This window comes from Gracilinanus agilis, chromosome 5 (genome assembly GCF_016433145.1).
Source record: "Gracilinanus agilis isolate LMUSP501 chromosome 5, AgileGrace, whole genome shotgun sequence".
Taxonomy (NCBI): domain Eukaryota; kingdom Metazoa; phylum Chordata; class Mammalia; order Didelphimorphia; family Didelphidae; genus Gracilinanus; species Gracilinanus agilis.
Genome location: NC_058134.1, coordinates 201,381,530 through 201,400,836, shown reverse-complemented (window position 1 = coordinate 201,400,836; position 19,307 = coordinate 201,381,530). Strand labels below are relative to the sequence as shown.

Genomic DNA, 19,307 nt, shown 5'->3' with positions numbered 1-19,307 from the left:
GAGCCTTGGAAATTAGAAGTTTTCTTTTAGCCCCTTTCACTGTTGCTTTTGAAATTCTAGGAACCTCTGGTTTCTTGTTTATGACCTCAAATGTGTATGAATCATAAACTCCAGACTGGGACAGTTTCCTCTCCTTGCAAAGGAAACTGGTTACAGTTGGCAAGTTGTTGAGATGTACAGACCAAAATGGGTGGGTAAAGGGTCAATGGAAAGTCACAGGGCCATGTCTCGTCACCAGCTCTCAGCGAGCACTACAGGGCTTGAGGAAGGGGAGGTGAGTTGGCTGAGAGTATGAGTGTATGGGGTCTTATAGGTGAGTACCAAAAAGGAGGAAAAAATATGCTAGACTCTGCTTCCCTTTTCTCTGCTAAATAAAAGCATTTCTCTAACCCCACGAGAGGATAAGAGCAATCAGGAAACTGATAGGCATTTGTAGTTTTCCCAATTCCTCTCGATCTTTTTGTAAAATTGGGCCGAGAAGCAAACTTTGAGAGTGTGTAGAAAGCAGGAGAGGAAATTCAGAATGGAAGTAGTTAGAGCATGAACTTGCAGTCAGGAAGATCTGAGTTCAAATTCTGATCCAGACATTGACCAGCAACTTGCACTCTCAGCATCTCATTTTCCTCTTTAGTAAAACGAGGGAATTAGCCTCCTCCATTCCCTTCCATCTCTAAAACTGTGGTCCTATGGTTGAATCCAGGGGACTGAGAGTTATCTCTTAGTATCGTTAACAATATCCCTAGGGGGCAACTGAGTGGCACAGTGGATTGAGAGTCAGGCCTAGAGATGGGAAGTCTTAGGATTAAATCTGGCCTCAGACACTTCCCAGCTGTGTGACCCTGGGCAAGTCACTTATCCCCAGTTGTCTAGCCCTTACCGCTTTTCTGCTTGGAACCAATACACAGTATTAATTCTAAGACAAAAGATAAGGGATATATATATATATATTTTTTTTTTTGTTTCCTTTTCACCTAAAGCTTCGAGAGCCTTGCTGGAAAAGGGGGAAAGTTTGACCAATTTGATTTTTACTTTTCTAAATAAAAACTTGATCTTTACCTTGTTTTCTTTTTTCTTTTTCTTTTAAAAACTCTCACCTTTGGAATCAGTACTTGGGATTAGTTCCAAGGCAGAAGAATGGTAAGGGCTTGGCAATGGGGGTTAAATGACTTGCTTAGTGTTTGAGGTTAAATTTGAACACAGGCCCTCCTGTCTCCTGGCCTGGCACTCTATCATCTTAGCCACTTCGTTGCTCATTATCTTTGTTTTCCACTGGAAATTTCCTAGTCTGAAAGTCAAGGCTTTAGTCAGACCTCAAAGCACTTGGGATTTGTTGGTTATTATTTATAACAGTACTCAATTTAAGTAGAGCTTGATGAATCTTAAATAAGGAAATCTCTTCTGATGAGCCAAAAGAAGTAAAGCTAGAAAATATATCTTTAATTCACATGGAGAGGGGCAACAGAGTCCAGAATACTTTTTTCCCCTTTTTTAATATTTAGCCATGAGGGCCAATTTTATTTGGAGAAATTTGATAAAAAAAATTCTATGTGTGCCTAAGCTCTCTACAAAAAAATATGATGTATAATTATGGTCAGAAGCATCAGATTTAGAATCAGGATATCTAGCTTCAGATCCCACCTCAGACTCTTAATTTTGTGATCACAAATTTAAAAAAAATAAAAGCCTCAGTTTCCTTATCTGTAAAATGAGGATAACAGTAGCTACAATGCCCGTTTCACAGATGTACGGAAAGTGCTTTGTTGACCTTAAAGCAATCTATAAATATTTATCATCATCATCATGATTATTATTCATTGAGAATGATGACCTTCCTCTCCCTTCTTCCTCTTTCACACAAACAAATTATGTTAGGTTTTATCCATTATTGTTTTCTTCCCTTCCTATATTGGGAACTTCCAAATGAGAGCAGCAACATGGATTCTTTCCCAGTTTTCCATCTGGGCAAGTCACCAAGAACAAACCCAGACATCAAGGCCAGACCAAAAAAATCTTCTTGCTTTAGACAGAGGACTCCTACATCTGGGAGATTTAATGCACCCACTGTCCGCTCAGTGTATTTCCTGTGTCCGGAGCGTCTCTGCCTGCCGGCTCTGGTCTCTTAAGTTTCCATACCCCGCTGCCAACTTATAATAACAGAGACAGCAGGCAGCAGGGTAAGAATGTCATAACCCACTCTGCACGTGGTTGCATGCTTTGCAAACTGAAACAAAGCTTAGAAAGCCTGATTGTAGGCCTTTTAGCCTTGATAGTGGCTGTGTCCCAGACCACTAGGAGCCTGGAATTAAATACCATCAGGTTCAGTTCTTTACCATTAATACTATCATCTTCATCAAGTACCATCATCCTTTCTGAGCTGGCATCTGCAGATAAATAAATAAATAAGCCACATTCTCCTAAGTCCTGTTCCTGCCTAGATAGATCCTCAACCATAAGAAAAATCAGAAGCGGATTATCCAGGGCGCTGCCCCTCTCTCTTTCCTTGTTCCCAAAGCTGGGCAGGACCAGTGTGGAATCTCCGCAGGAGATCACATCACTTCCTCTTTCAGCATGGCACGAAAGTTTGCCTTCCTTCCCCAGCCCTCCCAGGCTTCCTATGGCTTGCCCTGGATACACCCCCACACAGTCAGCTTTGAAGCCCAGCACATCAAAGAATGCCTGCAGGTAACCAGGGTGCTGACCGAGTGGCTGCTTCCTTTCTGAAATTTGTAAGGAGGGAAACAGGTTCAGGAAATGGGATACACGCTTCTCAGAAAGTCTTTGTGTATACGTAAGCTTTAATAACTCAGGATGATAGAAACCATCTGTATGTGGAATTTGAAAGGAAATTTATTAAGCTTTAGGACAACTCCATTACACAGTGGTATAAGATGTATTTTTAATTCAGATCCTGCCGCAGCATCTCAGACTTTTAGGGAAAGGCACCATCGAGTAATGGAAAAGAGTGAAAAAGGGTCTTGATTGTGCCTCTTGGCTACCAGGGACAACTCACTTAGCCTCAAGTATCTTTGGCTGTAAAATGAGTGTAATAATATTTACACACTCTACCTCTTACCAAATGATCAACAAATTTGTTATTTCATTGAGGTGGATGTCCTGTTGTCTCCCTCCGCCTCCCACCCCAACCACACCACGATGCTGATTACAATCCAAACATACCTGCCCATCCTATCCAACTCTTGTCCATGACTTCCCAGGAGTTCACCACTTCACATGCTTGTGGCCTTCCTTATTATTTCTCCCTAATACCCTACATAGACCAGTTACTTCCCCACAGGACCAGCCCATCTTCTTTTTCAATTATGTAGTTCTGTGGTGATACCTTGTTGTTTATTCTTCATAATTCTTCAGTATGTGATACATCCTTCTTTCGCCCATCATGTGCCCTCTGAACAATACATTTTAATTTTAATTCTTTACAAGCTACAGATACAGTATCCCATGCTTCATAGCCATAAAATAATGTAGAAGACCAAATTAGAGAATAAAATTTAAAGCTACATAAATGTAAACCAGGATTATTATCTTTCAACAACAACAAAAAAAAATGCTTATCTTAGATTAGGTTAACCTTCAACTCTGCCCAGGAAATCGAAGTTTATGGAATAATAAATCCCTATAGGTTGTGAGAAGACATTTCAACATTTATTATCTTAAAGTTTATGTATTATTTGTATGAAGAGTTGTAACCAGGATGGACTATGGCCCAGGGCGCCAAAATTAAAGGGTGCTTACGCATTTATAGTACTTGAATAAGTCAGAACTACTGAACTTAATACTTAGTTAGCAAAACTGATTAGTTAAAATATGAAGCTGCTAGTTGGAGTGTACCTCCCTGGCCCCACCTTGGTTTTCCCCCTCCATGATAGACTTCCCAAGAGCAGGTGGCTTTGTAGAGCCTAAACCTCTCCCTCCACAGTCACACGTACCCAGGCCAATGTCCTAGGATTGCTTCTTTCATGGCACCTTGTGATGCATGGTTCAAGGTCTTTATCTCTCTCCTCCATCTCCCTCTCCAACCTCCCCACAACTGAATATCTATTAAAAATTTAATTTTAGATACTTTTTGTGGCGCATATTCTAGACCCATCTTGTGGTATTTGACACGGGAGTCAGCATTGCTAATTAGGCTGTTTTTATCATACTTAAAGCCTATTTTTTTAAATGATGTAAAACCTGGACAGGTACTTGTATGAAACATCTATGTATATCATATGTATTTGGATTAAAGTTGAAAAGTTAGTATAAACATCTCAATCAAATAATCACAAAAAAATGCCCAGCAGGTAATTAAACAATCTTTGAAAAATTAACCTTTTTTTTTAACCCTTACCTTCCACCTTAGAATCAATACTATGTATTGGTTCCAAGGCAGAAGAGCGGTAAGGGCTAGGCAGTAGGATTAAGTGACTCGCCCAGGGTCATACAGCTAGGAAGTGTCTGAGAACAGATTTGAACCCAGGACCTCCCATCTCTAGGCCTAGCTCTCAATCCACTGAGCTACCCCCCCAAAATTAGCCTTTTGACCTTAAAGAGTTTAAGGCTTTACAGTCATGAACAATGTGCCTTTTCCCCACTATTTCACTTGATAAGTGAGCTCTACTCACAACTCAAAATTTCCACCTTCTGCTAACCATTAACTATAAAAAGGTATAAGAATTTCATTCTGCAGTTTCTTCCCATTCAATCTAGAGAATAAGGGGTTTTTTTCATCTTCTGGTTCCTGAGCCCCGCTAGGTTCTCAAATCCTTTTTGGGTTGCCCTAATAAAAGTATGTGTGAACAAAGTTGATTTCTTTAAATGCTTCAGGGTTTGGGTGGAAGGCAGAGGGGAGACAAACCAAATCCATTTAGCATATATGTATATGTAAGCGAAACAAATTCCCACCTTGGCCATGTTGGAAAACGTGCATATCATTCTGCTCTGAGTCTATCTCTTGGTCAGAAAGTGGGTAGCCTGCTTTATGGTTGTTACTCAAAATCATAGTTGGTTATTCCATTGTTTGGAGTTCTTAAGCGTTTCAGAGTTGTTCATCATCATTATGTTGTTGCTAACTTATCCCAGTTTTCTCACTTCATACTGCATTTGTTTTTATATCTCTCTAGGTTTCTCTGAAATAATCCTTTTCATCCTTTTTATTTATTTTTAAAAATATTTCCTAATACATATAAAAAGTTCCTAACATTCCTTTTTTTAAATTTTGAGTTCCAAACTCACTCCTTTCCTCCTGCCTTTCCCTCACCCCTTGAGAAGGCATGTAAGATGATTTTGATGTTACATGTGAAACATTTCCATATTAAAACCATGTTGCAAAAGAAAACACACACACACACACCAAAAAAAATAAAGAGACTTTTCAAAGTATGCTTCAGTTGGTACTCAGAGTTCCTCACTTCTCTCTCTGGGGGCGGAGAGCATTTTTCATCATGGATCCTTTGGAACAGTCTTGGATTGTTGGCTTGATCAGTGAAGCTGAGTCTTTCACAGCTGATCATCCTTACCATATCGCTGTTACTCTGTATGATTCATCATTTCTTAAAGTATAATAATATTCCATTACATTCATATGCCACACTTCATTCAGACATTCTTTTTTAAAAAATCTTTTACCTTCTGTCTTAGAATCAATGCGAAGAATTTTTAAATATTTGTAAATAATCAAAGGAATTTTAGACTTAAATAATTTAAAAAATAAGCCTTTACCTTTTGTCTTAAGAGTCAATACTTAGTATCATTTCCAAGACAGAAGATGAGTAAGGGCTAAAGCAATTGGGGTTAAGTGACTTTCCCCGAGTCACACAACTAGGAAGTATCTGAGGCCAGATTTGAACCCAGGATCTCCCGTCTCCAGATTTGGCACTCTATTCCACTTAGCTGCCCCAATTAGTCATTCTTCAGTAGAAAAGTACCACCCCTTAACTTTCCAGTTCTTTGCTATCATAGAGATGCTATAAATATTTTTTGTACGTACAAATCTTTTTTTTTTTAATCTTTCCTTGTGAAGCGGTCCAAAACCAGATTAATGAGAATTTAGAAGAGAGTTGCATGAGAGACAGTAGAAGTGCTGGTTGTAGAACACTTTCTCAAGGGATGTGGCTGAGAAAAGAGAGAGGGATTGGCTTCACTGAGGCCAAGGGCTCCCCCTTCATCAGTGACTGGGGTAAAGAGGAAATGGTAAGGAATGATGTCATGAGTTTGTGAGTTGGAGAGTTGAGAAGAGGAGAGAATGCTTGGCCCTACTCCCCACTATGGCATCAGTGCCTCAAGAATGAAAGCCAAAAAAAAAAGAGATTTAATCAAGTAATAGAACTGGAGTCAAGATTACAATTACAATGCAATTTCAGATAGCCCAATTCCTAATTTGAACTTTCAAAATGCTGGATTCAAAGTGAGGAAAGATGTGGGTTCAAATCTAGTCATTAAACCTTCCTATCTGTGTGTATGGCAAGTAATTTAAACCTCTCTGAGCATCAAGAAAGCCTTTAAAAAATGTATAGATGAAATTGTAGAGGGAAATGCCATGTCAGTGAAGTCATCGATGTTTGACATATTGACACACTGTTCTGGCTAAATAAAGACTCTGATCTTCTATGTAAAACTATTTCCTCGGTCTCACCTTTGTTTTATATTATGGCCTGGGATGAGCCATTGCTCTAGTTCATCTTTGCCACATCTGTAAAAAGAGAAATATGTTGCCTTACCAGGGTATTGTGAAAATTTAATTCAACTAATATTTCCTAAGCCCCTCGCTGCTGGGAGAGAGAGCAGATTTAGATAAAGAAGAGCTCTCCATCCAGGGAGAAAATGGGACACATCATACAGGACAATATAGACGTTTTATGTGAAGACTCAGCAGGAAGCAGCCATTACTGACTTAGGGAATTAAGAAAGACTTCGGAAAGGAGCTGACAGGTCTGGAGTGGAACCTCCAAGGCCATTTCTGACTCTTAAGATTCTGCATTTCTTTTAAATAGCTATTGAAAAGAGGAGGTTGAAATAAGAGAGGGGTTAAGCATAAGTATTTGAGTTTGTTGTGCTTATAGGGAACTAATATGTGATTAAATGTTTGTGGAAATTTTTGGTTTCTGTGGTGGTGGGGAAAGAATTATAAGTATGTGTAACATGTAAATAAATACTTTATATAATTAAAAACCTTGGAGAATGAGTACCCTGACCTCCTGGGAAGAAAGGTGCCACGTTATACAAATATAAACTACCGACTGCTTCATTTCAGCTTTTTTTTTACCCACAGTTCATAGCAGCTTTTTTGTTTTTTGTTTTTTTTTTTTGTTTTTTTTTTTGTTTTGCTTTTTCCCCAGATAATTGTATCCAGAGATCTTCAAGGCCATCCATGGAAAATATGCACCACAATCCTCCTACCATTGAACTCTTGCATCGTTCCAGGTCACCTATTACAACCAACCACCGGCCTTCCCCAGACCCCGACCAGCGGCCCATCCGGTCCCCTCTAGACAACATGATCCGCCGCCTTTCCCCAGCTGAGAGGATCCCAGGTCCAAGGCTTCACCAGGAGAACAACCACCAGGAGTCCTACCCTCTGTCAGTGTCTCCCATGGAGAACAATCACTGCCTAACCTCCTCTGAATCCCACCCAAAGCCATCTAGCCCTCGTCAAGAGAACACTCGGGTCATTCAGCTGATGCCCAGCCCCATCATGCACCCTTTGATACTGAACCCCCGGCACTCAGTGGATTTCAAACAGTCCAGGCTGTCAGAGGATGGGCTGCATAGGGAAGGGAAGCCCATCAACCTGTCCCACCGGGAAGACTTGGCGTATATGAACCACATCATGGTGTCCGTCTCCCCACCTGATGAGCATGCCATGCCTATTGGGAGAATAGCAGGTAAGCGAGAGCCAAGCCCCATGCCTTCCTCACTATCCCCAGTGTCAGCCAGGCTTTGTGATGACAACACCTAGGAATTAGCCTTTAGTGGCTTTAGAACGACCCTCACCCCGCTCCCAAAGAGATGCCCTTAAAAATGGTGCCATTGCAAATGGCGCCTTCACATTCGCCGAGAGGAAATCCATCCCAGTAGCTCATTAATTGCTCCACTAAAGTAGCTTCTGGGATGGGGTAGCTAATGATCCCCCAAACATTCAAAACCAAATGTCCAAAAGTCCAGCTGATAAGGGAAGCCAGAAAAGAGCCTGAATGAGGGAAAACCCCTACAATGAAAGGTTGTTCAGGGTCCTGTCCTCAAGTTAATGAATCTGCCAGTTAATGAATGACCAGACAAAGCATGGAGAAGCTTTGCCTCAGACTCAGGCCTTTAATTTTACTCTCTAGGTGTTAGTAAGCTCAGGATAGCTTTCACCTTGGGAGGAGAGAAGAATGAGATTAGACCACTAGTTTCTAAGGCAGGTGCTCCTGGATCATTCAGGCAAAGGAAACTACTCCCAAAGTTTTCTTTGTGGCGACACCCCCAGATTTGTTTAAACATGGCAAAAAATCAAGCCAGAACACATTTGAGCTTGTTACTTTAGCTTCCATAATAATATTAAATTTAGAGAACTCGGTCTTCTCCAAAGTTTTTTTTTGCAGGTTTTACAGAGGTCTTTTCTTCACAACAATCCTTTGAAGTAGGTAGTAGTAGAAATAATAATATTTATTCTATTTATGAATATTTATTTATTACTGGAATTTATTCATTGAAATGACTGGAAATTAATATTTTTTATCAATAGTAATAGTAATTTACATAGCACTTCAGAAACTGTAAAGTAATTTATACACGTTTTCTCTTTTGAGTTTCACAACAACCCTGTAAGCTGGCATTACTACAGCCATTATTATGCCGGTTTTATACATCAGGAGATAGGTGAAGGGAGGTAATTAGAGACAATGAAGCACAATGGAAAGGGCTCAGAATTTAAGAGTCAGGAAACCTGGGTTCAAATCTGGGCTTTTCTCCTTACTGCCTCTGGGACCCTAAACAAGTCACTTTAAATCTGTGGACCTCAGTTTCCTTCCTCGTCTATGAAATGAAATCGGTCTGGATGTCTTTAAGGTCCCTTCCAGGCCTGAGCCTATGATTTTTGCCAGTGGTTTCACAGCTAATAACATGTCAGAAGCAGAATACGAACCCAGGTCTTCCCATCTCCAAGGTCAGCCCTCTATCCATATACTCACTGGACAACACTTGCAAGTACAGTCTCACTAAAATGTACCTGGGACATCTAGGTAGCACAGAGTACTAGTCCTGGAGTCGGGAGGGCCATCTGGCCTCCAACATGTGAAATTTTATTTATCATATGCTGTATTAATTCTTATATCAGGGCCTTAAAGTAGAAAGGCCCAAATCCGTTCCTGTATCTTAGAGAGGAATTTCTATGGACTAAAGGCCATCCAGTCTACAAATTCCCACCTTTTTTTTTTTTTTTTTTTGTCCTTAGGAATGTGTTCCTCTCACAGATTCTGGCAAGCAGGAAGGTTTTCTAATGACAGTTTTCCATCATATATGACCAATCACTACCTGCCCACCTATTGGTGTGGGGAAGGGCTGAAGGTTTGATGGACCACCTCCTAATTAGCTATTTATCTACCAGAGATATCTTAGGATGTTCAAGGGAAAAGCAGAATAATGAGTTCCTAAAAGTGCACAAAGCTACCTGGACCAGAGTTTCCAGGATCTTTGGAACAGTCGAGCGAATCCATTGACTAAGGTTAGGATTGACCAATCACTTAATAAATTGTTTTTAAATTAGGAAATGCTACCTCTCAAGATTTTCAGTCTTAGAGATATTTTCTGACTGTGTGACACCCAATTACCTAGCCCTTGCCATTTTTCTGTCTTAAGAGTTCCTGTGTCAGAAGGTAAGGGCTATAAAATAAAATAAAATGTACCTGGAACATATTTAACAATATAAAGAAAAATAAAACAGAACATAGATAATGTTAATTTGACATTTTCAAAATCAATATACTGTCATCAGGTATCATCACCTATGGTTTAGTGGCCCTTGTTTCTATTTGCTTTTTAAATAATAGACCATACTGTTGTTGTTTAGTCATTTTCATTGTGACCCATTTAGGATTTTCTTGGCAAAGATACTGAAGTAGTCAGCCATTTCTTTCTCCAGTGGATTAAGGCAAATAAAGGGTTAAGTGGCCTTGACCAAGATCACCACAGCAAGGAAGTGTCTGAGGATGGATTTAAAGATTCGAGTCTTACCGACTCCAAGGCCAGTGCTCTATCCACTTAGCCACTGAACTGCCCTAGACCATACTGCTTCAAAAGAATCATGTTCATGCGAGTTCTCCTCATTTTATGAGGATATTGAATGATTTACCCACTGACCAACCAGCTTAGTAGGTGGCATAGACAGAATGGAAACTCAGCATGAACTCATGCTGCATCTAACTTTAACAGGCAGTTATGAAATTATGTGAAATTTTCCAGAAAGCTACCCTTCTGAATGCTTCACAAGTCTTACTTTTCTGAGAATGGTCCTGGCTGCCTCCTGTACTGAAAATTAGGTGAAGAACAATCCCAGGAAAAATACCGAGAGGGCCCTCCTATGGAGACCTGCTTCAGCTGCTCTGGCATTGACTCATAGCATTGCTGGTTGTCAGACCTCATCTGCAGACCTAAATTTATCTCCAGTCCCACAGAAATCTCCAGTGCCATCTCACCTTTTTCGTTGTAAATAATTTACTTCGTGAATGCCAGTTCAGGAAATTAAGATGACAGGAAAAATATGGTTTGTGCTTTAAAAGAAACAGTAATGAGAAGAGGAGAAAGAAGCTAGCATCTTTAGATAAACATATCAGAAGCCCCCTAGATAATTGGGGAGAAGGGGCAGGTTTAGCATGTTGCTGGCATACTATGTGAGCTTTAGGAATCTGTAAGAAAGTTCTTCCTGATTCTAAACCCTACCCCAAACACTTACTAGCTATGTGACCTTGGCCAAGTTGCTTAATTTCTATTTGCCTCAGTTTCCTCATCTATTAAAAAAAGGAAGGGGGATGGAGGATGATAGTAATAGCATCTACCTCCTGGGCTTGTTGTGAGGATCCAATGAGGTAATAAATGTAAAATGCTTGGCATGGTGCTTAGCATATAGTAGGTGCTATCTAAGTGTTAATTATTATTATCATCATCATCATCATCATCATCATCCCCCTTTTACATCAGGAGAAATCAAAGATCATAAAGGTTAAGTAATTTGTTCAGTTGTTCAGTTACATTTGATTCGTTGTAACCCTGTGGATCACAGTGTGCCAGCCACTTCCATATCCTCCATTGTCTCTCAGAGTTCACAGTCATTATCTCCATCACACCATCTATCCATTTCATCCTCTGTTATTCCCTTCTCCTTTTGCCTTCAATCATTCCCAGCAGCAAGGTCTTCTCCAGTGAGTCCTGTCTTCTCATGTGGCCAAAGTCTTTAAACTTTAGTATTTGGCTTTCCGATGAATAGTCCAGATTAAATTAAGTATTGACCAATTTTGACCTTCCTTGTATCCAAGGGACTCTCAAAAGTCCTCTTCAGAACCACAATTCAAAAGCATCAATTCTCTGGTGCTCCGTTTTATTCAGAGTCCAACTCTCATAGCCATGCATTGCTACTAGAAAAACCAGAGCTTTGACTATATGAACTTTTGTTGGCAGGGCGATATCTCTGCTCTTTAGGATGCTGTCCGGATTTGCCAAAATTTTCTTCCAAGGAGCGAGCATCTTTTAATTTCATGGCTGCAGTTGTAGTCTATGGTGATCTTTGAGCCTAAGAGTATATAATCTGCCACTGCTTCCAATTCTTCTCCCTCTATTACTCAGGAAATGATGGGACCAGTTGCCACGATCTTCCATATTTTTTAATCTTCAAGTCAACTTTTATCCTCTTCTTTTTCAGCATCATCAAGAGGCTTCTTAAACTTTTCTTCACTTCCCACCATCAGAGTTGTATCGTCAACTACTCAATAACAGTCTCAGATATCGTACATATCTGAGATTGTTACCCAAGATCAGAGATAGAAAATATTTCAAATGATAATAGATAAAAATATTAATAAGATAATGTATGTAAATAATATACATAAATATATATAATAATATATAATAACATTGTGTATATATAAAGAGCACTTTACAGTTTACAAACACTATATATATGTATATATAAAAAAATTATCCTAATTTTATAAATGAGGAAACAGAGTCCAAGACAACTGAAGTGACTTGCCCAGATTCACACAGCTAGTAAATGTTTGAGATAGAATTCAAACTCAGATCTTCCCGGCTCCAAGTCCAACACTGTTCACTGCTCCACCTAACTGATTTTAGAGTTTGTAAGTGTTGAAGCTAGGGTTCAAATTGGGTTTCTAGTGATCTTATTGCTCTGCCAATTTTTTGGAGCCAACCCTATGATTTCACCGGTGTAGGGAATTCCCTCTACCATGCTATATTGGAAATGACCCACCTTTAGGGTTCTTGGGCAAGATTCTTCCTGCATCCAGTGGGAGTGGCAAGGATTGAGCTTCCTAATGTTTTGAGTTTCTTAATGTTTGAGGGCAGAATACTTTAGAATCATAATCACTGAGCTAGCCTTCTGGAGTTGTGTTCACTATGTAAAATTTTCTGCAGAAAGATCTCAAACATTCTGTCTTTTCAATTGACACAATAGCTTTAGAACTGGATTGCACTCACCAGATCATATAGTCTAGCCAGTCATTTTTGTAAGTAAAGAAACAGAGATCCAAAGTCATTAAGTGATTTGTCCAACATCATCCGGGAAATGAGTAACAGCCACGATTCTAGCCTTCTGACTCCAAAACCAGATGAATGAGTAGAAAAGCATTTATTAAATGTTACTGTATACTTACTAGTCACTGTGTAAAGGAGTAGAGCAAACATGGCAGTCCTTGCCCTCGTGGAGCTTACATTCTAATGAGGGAAAACAACACATACAGGATAGCAAGAGTTGGAGAGGTGGGGAGGCAGGGGCCATGGGGGGAGAATAGCCTGTGTGGTCCCAAAGATGAGAAGAAGAGAAGGAGACCAGAACATGGAATTGTAACTTTGAGGTGATCAATAAGTGGCATGGCAGACCTAGATCAATAAGTGGCAATAAGTGGCATGGCAGTTAAAAACTCAACATTCAGATCCTAGGGACCCTATAAATCAAGGAAATTGAAGGCAGCTGGGTGGCTCAGTAGATTGAGAGCCAGCCAGTAGAGAAAGAAGGTCCTGGGTTCAAATTTGACCTCAGACACTTCCTAGTTGTATGACCCTGGGAAAGTCACTTAACCCCCATTGCCTAGCTCTTTCTACTTCTGCCTTTGAACCAATATATGGTACTAACTCTAAGACCAAAGGTAACAGCTTAAAAATAAAAAATAAAGAAATCCAATATTCGACATGTTTTATTTGGGAGTTTTCCTTCTGGACCATTGGCATAAGGAATTCCTTTTGAAAGGACTCCTTCTATCTGTATAGGTCTCTCTGTTCCACATCTTATTATCAGACTTTCCTGGGGCATTAAGAAGTTCAGTGACTTGTCCAGCATCACAGAGCCAGCACATTCCAGAAGCAGAGATTGAACTCTTAGTCTTCCTGACTTCAAGGCCAACTCTCTCCACAGTGCTATGTTGCATCTCTTTTAGTGCGTTTAAAAAATCAGTGCTAATATATTAGTCGTTCCCAACTTTAATACCCACTTCTCAGTTTCAGACTTTCTACAGTGGATATACTTGCAAAATTGGAAAGCATGCTAGCAAGCACACTAAGGTAAAGACAGGAGGGCATAGGATGCACCTGGAAGTGACTTGTAAGAGTTGAGCAAGTGAATCTCTAAATGTTCCTGGGGAATAATGAAGTCACCTGGGAACTGAACTTCAATCCAATGAACATTTCATGTCTACTGTGCGCAGAGTTCTATGGGATTCTCATTCCTCTAGTTAGTGCTTTATTTAGTATGCAGGAAAAAGATCAGACACGCATAGTGGCTTGTCAGCCTAGTCACTTAGACCAAATATGGATTTACATTGTCAGTAAGGAGAATAAATGACAAAACATTAATGCCCTGTCAGAGGTACAAGCCTGCCACTGCCCAAACCAGATTAAAAGGTAACTGAGGTGGGGAGCTAGATAGCACAATAGAAATTCCAGCCTGGACTGGAGTACAAAGGACTTAGGTGCAAATGTAGCCTCAGATACTTCCTAACTGTGTGACCCTGAGTAAGTCACTTAACCTCAGTTACCTTTAAAAAAAAAAAAGAGGTAAATGGGAATTGGCAAAATAAACAAAAATACACAACAATGATGTTAACTTGTGGTTTTCTAAGTCAGTATGGGACCTACAGGGATCCATTTCTATTGGAAGTTGACAACTACTGCTCGACAGCTTTGCATGCTAGATGTAAAAGCTCGCCTAGAAACTAGGAAGACCCGAATTCAAGTTCTACCTCAAACATAGTCTGGCTATGGGACCTTGAGCAAGTTAACTGACTTTTTTCCATGCCTCAGATGTTGCACTATTAAGTCACAGAAAAGGCGCCACCCTGAGTTATTTGACAGAATTTCCTTGCCAGGGGCTTTCCTGTACCAGTGCAATCCCAGATCAATTCCTTGTCCTATTCCCCTAGAGCAGATAAGAAGTAACGGTAAGCCAAAATAACATCGAAGGGCCATAAAGATGTACATTGTTCTGCCAGAGCCTGGAGGAGGGACAGATTACTTTCAGCTGGGGATCTAGGGGTAGGTCAGAGGAGACTTCCTGGAATAAGGGCTACCTGAGCAGGTCTTTAAGGGAAGGAACAGGACGGGTAGAATCTTATGTGCGGGAGGATTCTCTGAGCCAAAGAGCTTGGCATGCTTTGATACAGAATAAGATGGTCCTTTCTTTATGCTCAAATCCAACAATCCACATAGATTGATTTTTTTAATCCTTGATTATCTTGGAAACCCCAGTGAGAGTTTTACATACTTTAGTTCCTAACCAAGCTCTATATTTTAAGGGGCCATTGTGGGGTGGGGGAAAGAGATATTTGTCTTGGGACCAGGAAGCCTGGGTTCAAGTCTCAACTCTTAACACTAGCTGTGTAAGTCACCTCGGTTTTCCCATCTGGAAACTGGAAATAGTTTATAATGGAACTTCCTCTCCCACCTAAGCATTGAAAGACTCTTGTGTTGCTAGGAGGACGTAGTCCAGAAAGCAGGCAGTGGGCAAGGAGGGAACTGGATTGGTAATAAAAAGAGCTAAGAGCCAACAAATTCTTTTATTTTTTCTTAAACCTTACCTTCGGTCTGAGAATCAATACTGTATACTAGTTCCAAGGCAGAAGAACAACAAGGGCTAGTCAGTGGGGGTTAAGGGACTTGTGTAGGGACACACAGTTAGGAAGTGTCTGAGACCAGATTTGAACCCAGGACGTCTCATCTCTAGCCTGACTCTCAATCCGTTGAGCCATTTAATGCCACTCCCCGCACCCTGAATCAATAATTCTTGCCCAAGGAAAGGACTGGTCCTCCCCCCATCTCTGAACTTGACATTCCATCTTTGGTTTCTGTACTTTTGCCAAGGCTATCTGAATTTCATGACCGTTAAATCATTTCTCATCCTCTTTGTTTAGAATTCTTAGCTTCCTTCAATTCTCGACTCTGGTGCCAACCTCCAAAATGATCTTCTCTATACTTATTTGTCTAAACGTTTGCAGAAAGAAATCTCCAGGGCAAGAATCATTTCCATATCCCCAGCATCTCACACTTAGTAGGTGCCCTTAAAACATCCACTGAATTCTTCACATACATTTCAGGCTTCTCTCTGAGACTGATTTCCCCCCTTTAAGAATGGCCTCAGATTTTAATTTTGGCCTCTCTATAAATGTGCACACACAGTGTGACTTATATTCCATACTTCCTTAGGGAAGGCCCTGAGCTTCCTACCTCTCCCAGTTAGGCTGCCCTAACCCATAACCAACCCCAACCAGACATAATCCTGGACCTCAGGACCTCCTAGGAAAGGCCATGGCTCAAAGAAACTCAAAGGTGAGTTTCTTGACCAATAACGATGGATAGCATTCTCTGTTTTTAGGGTTTTCCAACTCTCCCCTCCCAGGGTTTTCATGACGCAGTATCCAGCTCTTCCTCCTACTTGTCTGGCTGGCTCCTTGTCAGTCTTTTTTGCTGGGTTATTTCCATTCCTGATTTACCTCCTTTGTGTATATGTTCTCCCTGGCCCTGTCCTTGGCCTTCCTCTCCCTCCTCTCTCTACATTTTCTCTTGGTGATCTCCTTTGGTTTTAGGGGTTTGATGATCACATCTCTACAGATTCTATACTTCTAACTCTGGCCCATATCACCAACTGTCTAGTGGATGTCTCCAAGTGGATGTCTCAAATCCAACATATATAGATCAGATTTCATGATTTTTTTTCTGCCACTCTCCCCCTCCCCCCTCCATCTTAGAATTAATGGTTCTAAGGCAGAAGAGTGGTAAGGCTGGGCAATTATTGTTAAGTGACTTGCTCAGGGTCACACAGCTGGGAAGTATCTGAGGTCAGATCTGAACCCAGAATCTCCCATCTCTAGACCTGGCCCCCCAGCTGCTCCCCACCCCCACCCCATTTCTAATATCCATATTTCTCTAGAGGAATAGGGGAACAACACTAGTCTGAACTCTTAGGATAGCCATCCTGGCTCTCTCACCCTCATGTTCAGATAGGTGGCACAATTGAGCCTGAAGTTAGGAAGACCTGAATTCAAAGTCATTCAGTGACTTTGAACAAGTCACTTGACTTAGCTGCAAAAAGGGGATAACAGTATCACCTACCTGTCTCCCAGGATCATTGTGAAAATCAAATGAGATAGTATTTGTTAAGAGCTTAGCATGGTGCCCAGCACATAGTAGGCACTGTAGAAATGCAAGCTATTATTATCACAGTGTTGTTACTATGCAAATTGTTCACCTGATTCTGCTTTCTTTGCTCTGAATTATTTCCCACTATCTCTAAAGACTTCCCAGATTTCAATGAAGCCATAATTTTAATCATTTATTACAGCTTAATAACATTCATTCCATTCAATATACCTAATTTAATCCATCATTTCCCAATTAATAGACACCTCCTCAATTTCTACTTGTTTGCCACCATGAAAAAAAGAGGTGCCATAAATATTTTTGTACACACGGTTCCTTTTCTTCTTTTTTAAAAAAAAATCTTTTGAGGTATTGACCTCGTCAGGTATAACACCAGATCAGAGATGATGCATATTTAGTCATTTGAGGAGCATAATTCAAAAAATTGTTTGCAGAATGATTAGCACTAATGGGATGATATTTGTAAAGTATTTAGCACACTACCTGGTACATAACAGTACCTAAGCTTATTGACTGACCAGTTCACAGTTCCACCAACAGGGTATCAGTGTATCTATTTTCACAAAGGTTCCTTCAAATATTTGCTAATCGCCTTTTCTTTCACCTTTGCCAATCTGTCAGAAAGATAGGGATGAAGTAGAACTGCCAAGTTATTTCATATTTACATTTCTCTTAAGTATGAGTAATTTGGAGCCTTTTTTCCATGTGGCCATTGATAGCTTGGGTTTTTTCCCTCTGAAAATTCACTGTTCATGTCTGCTTTGACCATTTATCAATATAATAAATTAGAATCATTTATGTTGTAGAAGAGAGACACAGAGGGGACAACTAGATGGCTCAATGGATTGAGAGCCAGGCCTAGAGATCGGAGGTCCTGGGTTCACATCTGGCCTCAGACACTTCCCAGCTGTGTGACCCTGGGCAAGTCACTGAACCCCAACTGCCTACCCCTTACCACTCTTCTGCCTTGGAGCCAATACACAGTATTGACTCCAAGATGGAAGGTAAGGGCTTAAAAAAAAAAAAAGTGAGACACAAGGTCTCACTCTCCAATAGATATGATAGGTGTTGGCCAGTGAAAGTGAAGCCTAGGCAACAGTATACTTACCCAGGCTAGCAAAGAGAGTAAAAGTAAAAAGAGGCATGGGACAAGAGAGGTACAGACAGAGGGGAGAAAGGTGATTTCTTGGGTTTAACCTAATTTCATTGGAACTAAACCAAAGTAAGTGCTTTGCTTTTTCCTCACCTCCTTTGAAGCCTCAACTTATCAGCAGGGTCTTGAAGTAATCAATAAGATTGTGATAAAGTCTTGATTACTGTTGGGGGCCATAAGCATCCTCCCTAGCAAATATTCTGAGAAATTCGGAGGTGGCCCCACCTAGATGTAGTCACTTTCTTTTTTCATGTGAGGCACCCAACGAGCAGAGACTGGCCTTCGCAGAGGGGGAGGCTGCTGTCTCATTCCCCATCCTCTAGCCCCGACTCACCAGGATAAAACAGTAGCTGTAGTGGAAGAGTCAAAGGAGTGCCTTGACTAGAAATTCTGGTTTGGGGGGAGGAAGGAGAGTGAGATCAGGAGTTCAGAGCCCTGACTCTTCCCTGTGTGTTTGCCGTGTCATGAATACTTTGGCGTTCCCCAGACTTGAACAAATAAAAGAAAACAAATAGTTTACTTAATCTTAGCTTTGCAATGTGAGCCTCAGATACCACATTCTCCAATGTCAGCCCTATGCTTGACACAATCTGAGGCTAAAGGGGGGCAGTTATCCTCTTCTACAGCTGTTATTCTCTTGACCCCAGCTCCAGCCAGGAAGCATTGATGGATTCCCTGCTGCCACTGGGCATCTATGACTCTCATCATCGATTGAGGGAATTAAGTGGTGCAATGGTTAGAGCACTGAACCCAGAGTCAGGAAGACCTAAGTTCAAACCTGACTTCAAACACTTACTAACTCTGTGACCCCAGGCAAGGCACTTAAACTTTGTTTGCCTGAGTTTCCTCAACTGTAAAATGAGGTTAATAATAGCACCTTCTGCCCAGGATTCTTGTGAGGACCATATGACATTTATAAAGATGATAATACCACAGTGCCTGGCATTAGCAAAGGCTTAATAAATACTTGTTGCCTGCCTTCCTTTCTTCCTTCTGTCATTCCTTCCTTCCTTCCTTCCTTCCTTCCCTCCTTCCTTCTTTCCTTTCTTCCTTCTTTCTTTTCTTTCTTTCTCTCTTTCTCTTTCTTTTTCCCTTCCTTCCTAGCATCTTTCCTTCCCTTCCTCTTTCTTTCGTTCTTCCTTCTTTCTTTCTTTCTCTTCCCTCCTTCATTCCTAACAGCTTCCCTTCCTTCCCTTCTTTCTTTCTTTCTCTCTCTATCTTTCTTTTCTCTTTCTCTCTTTCTCCCTCTCTTTTTCTCTCTTCCTTCCTTCCTTCTTCCTTCCTTCCTTCCTTTCTT

General features: G+C 40.7%; 1 protein-coding gene across 2 annotated transcripts in view; it reads left to right on the top strand.

Moving 5' to 3' along the window:
- ETV6 (ETS variant transcription factor 6) overlaps nt 1–19,307 on the top strand; it is a 330,692-nt gene that overhangs the window by 278,978 nt on the left and 32,407 nt on the right. For both annotated transcript variants that reach the window (XM_044679558.1, XM_044679557.1), the window contains exon 5: nt 7,338–7,883. In XM_044679558.1, coding sequence (XP_044535493.1) covers nt 7,338–7,883 — 546 coding nt within the window. The remainder of the gene's footprint in view (nt 1–7,337; nt 7,884–19,307) is intronic.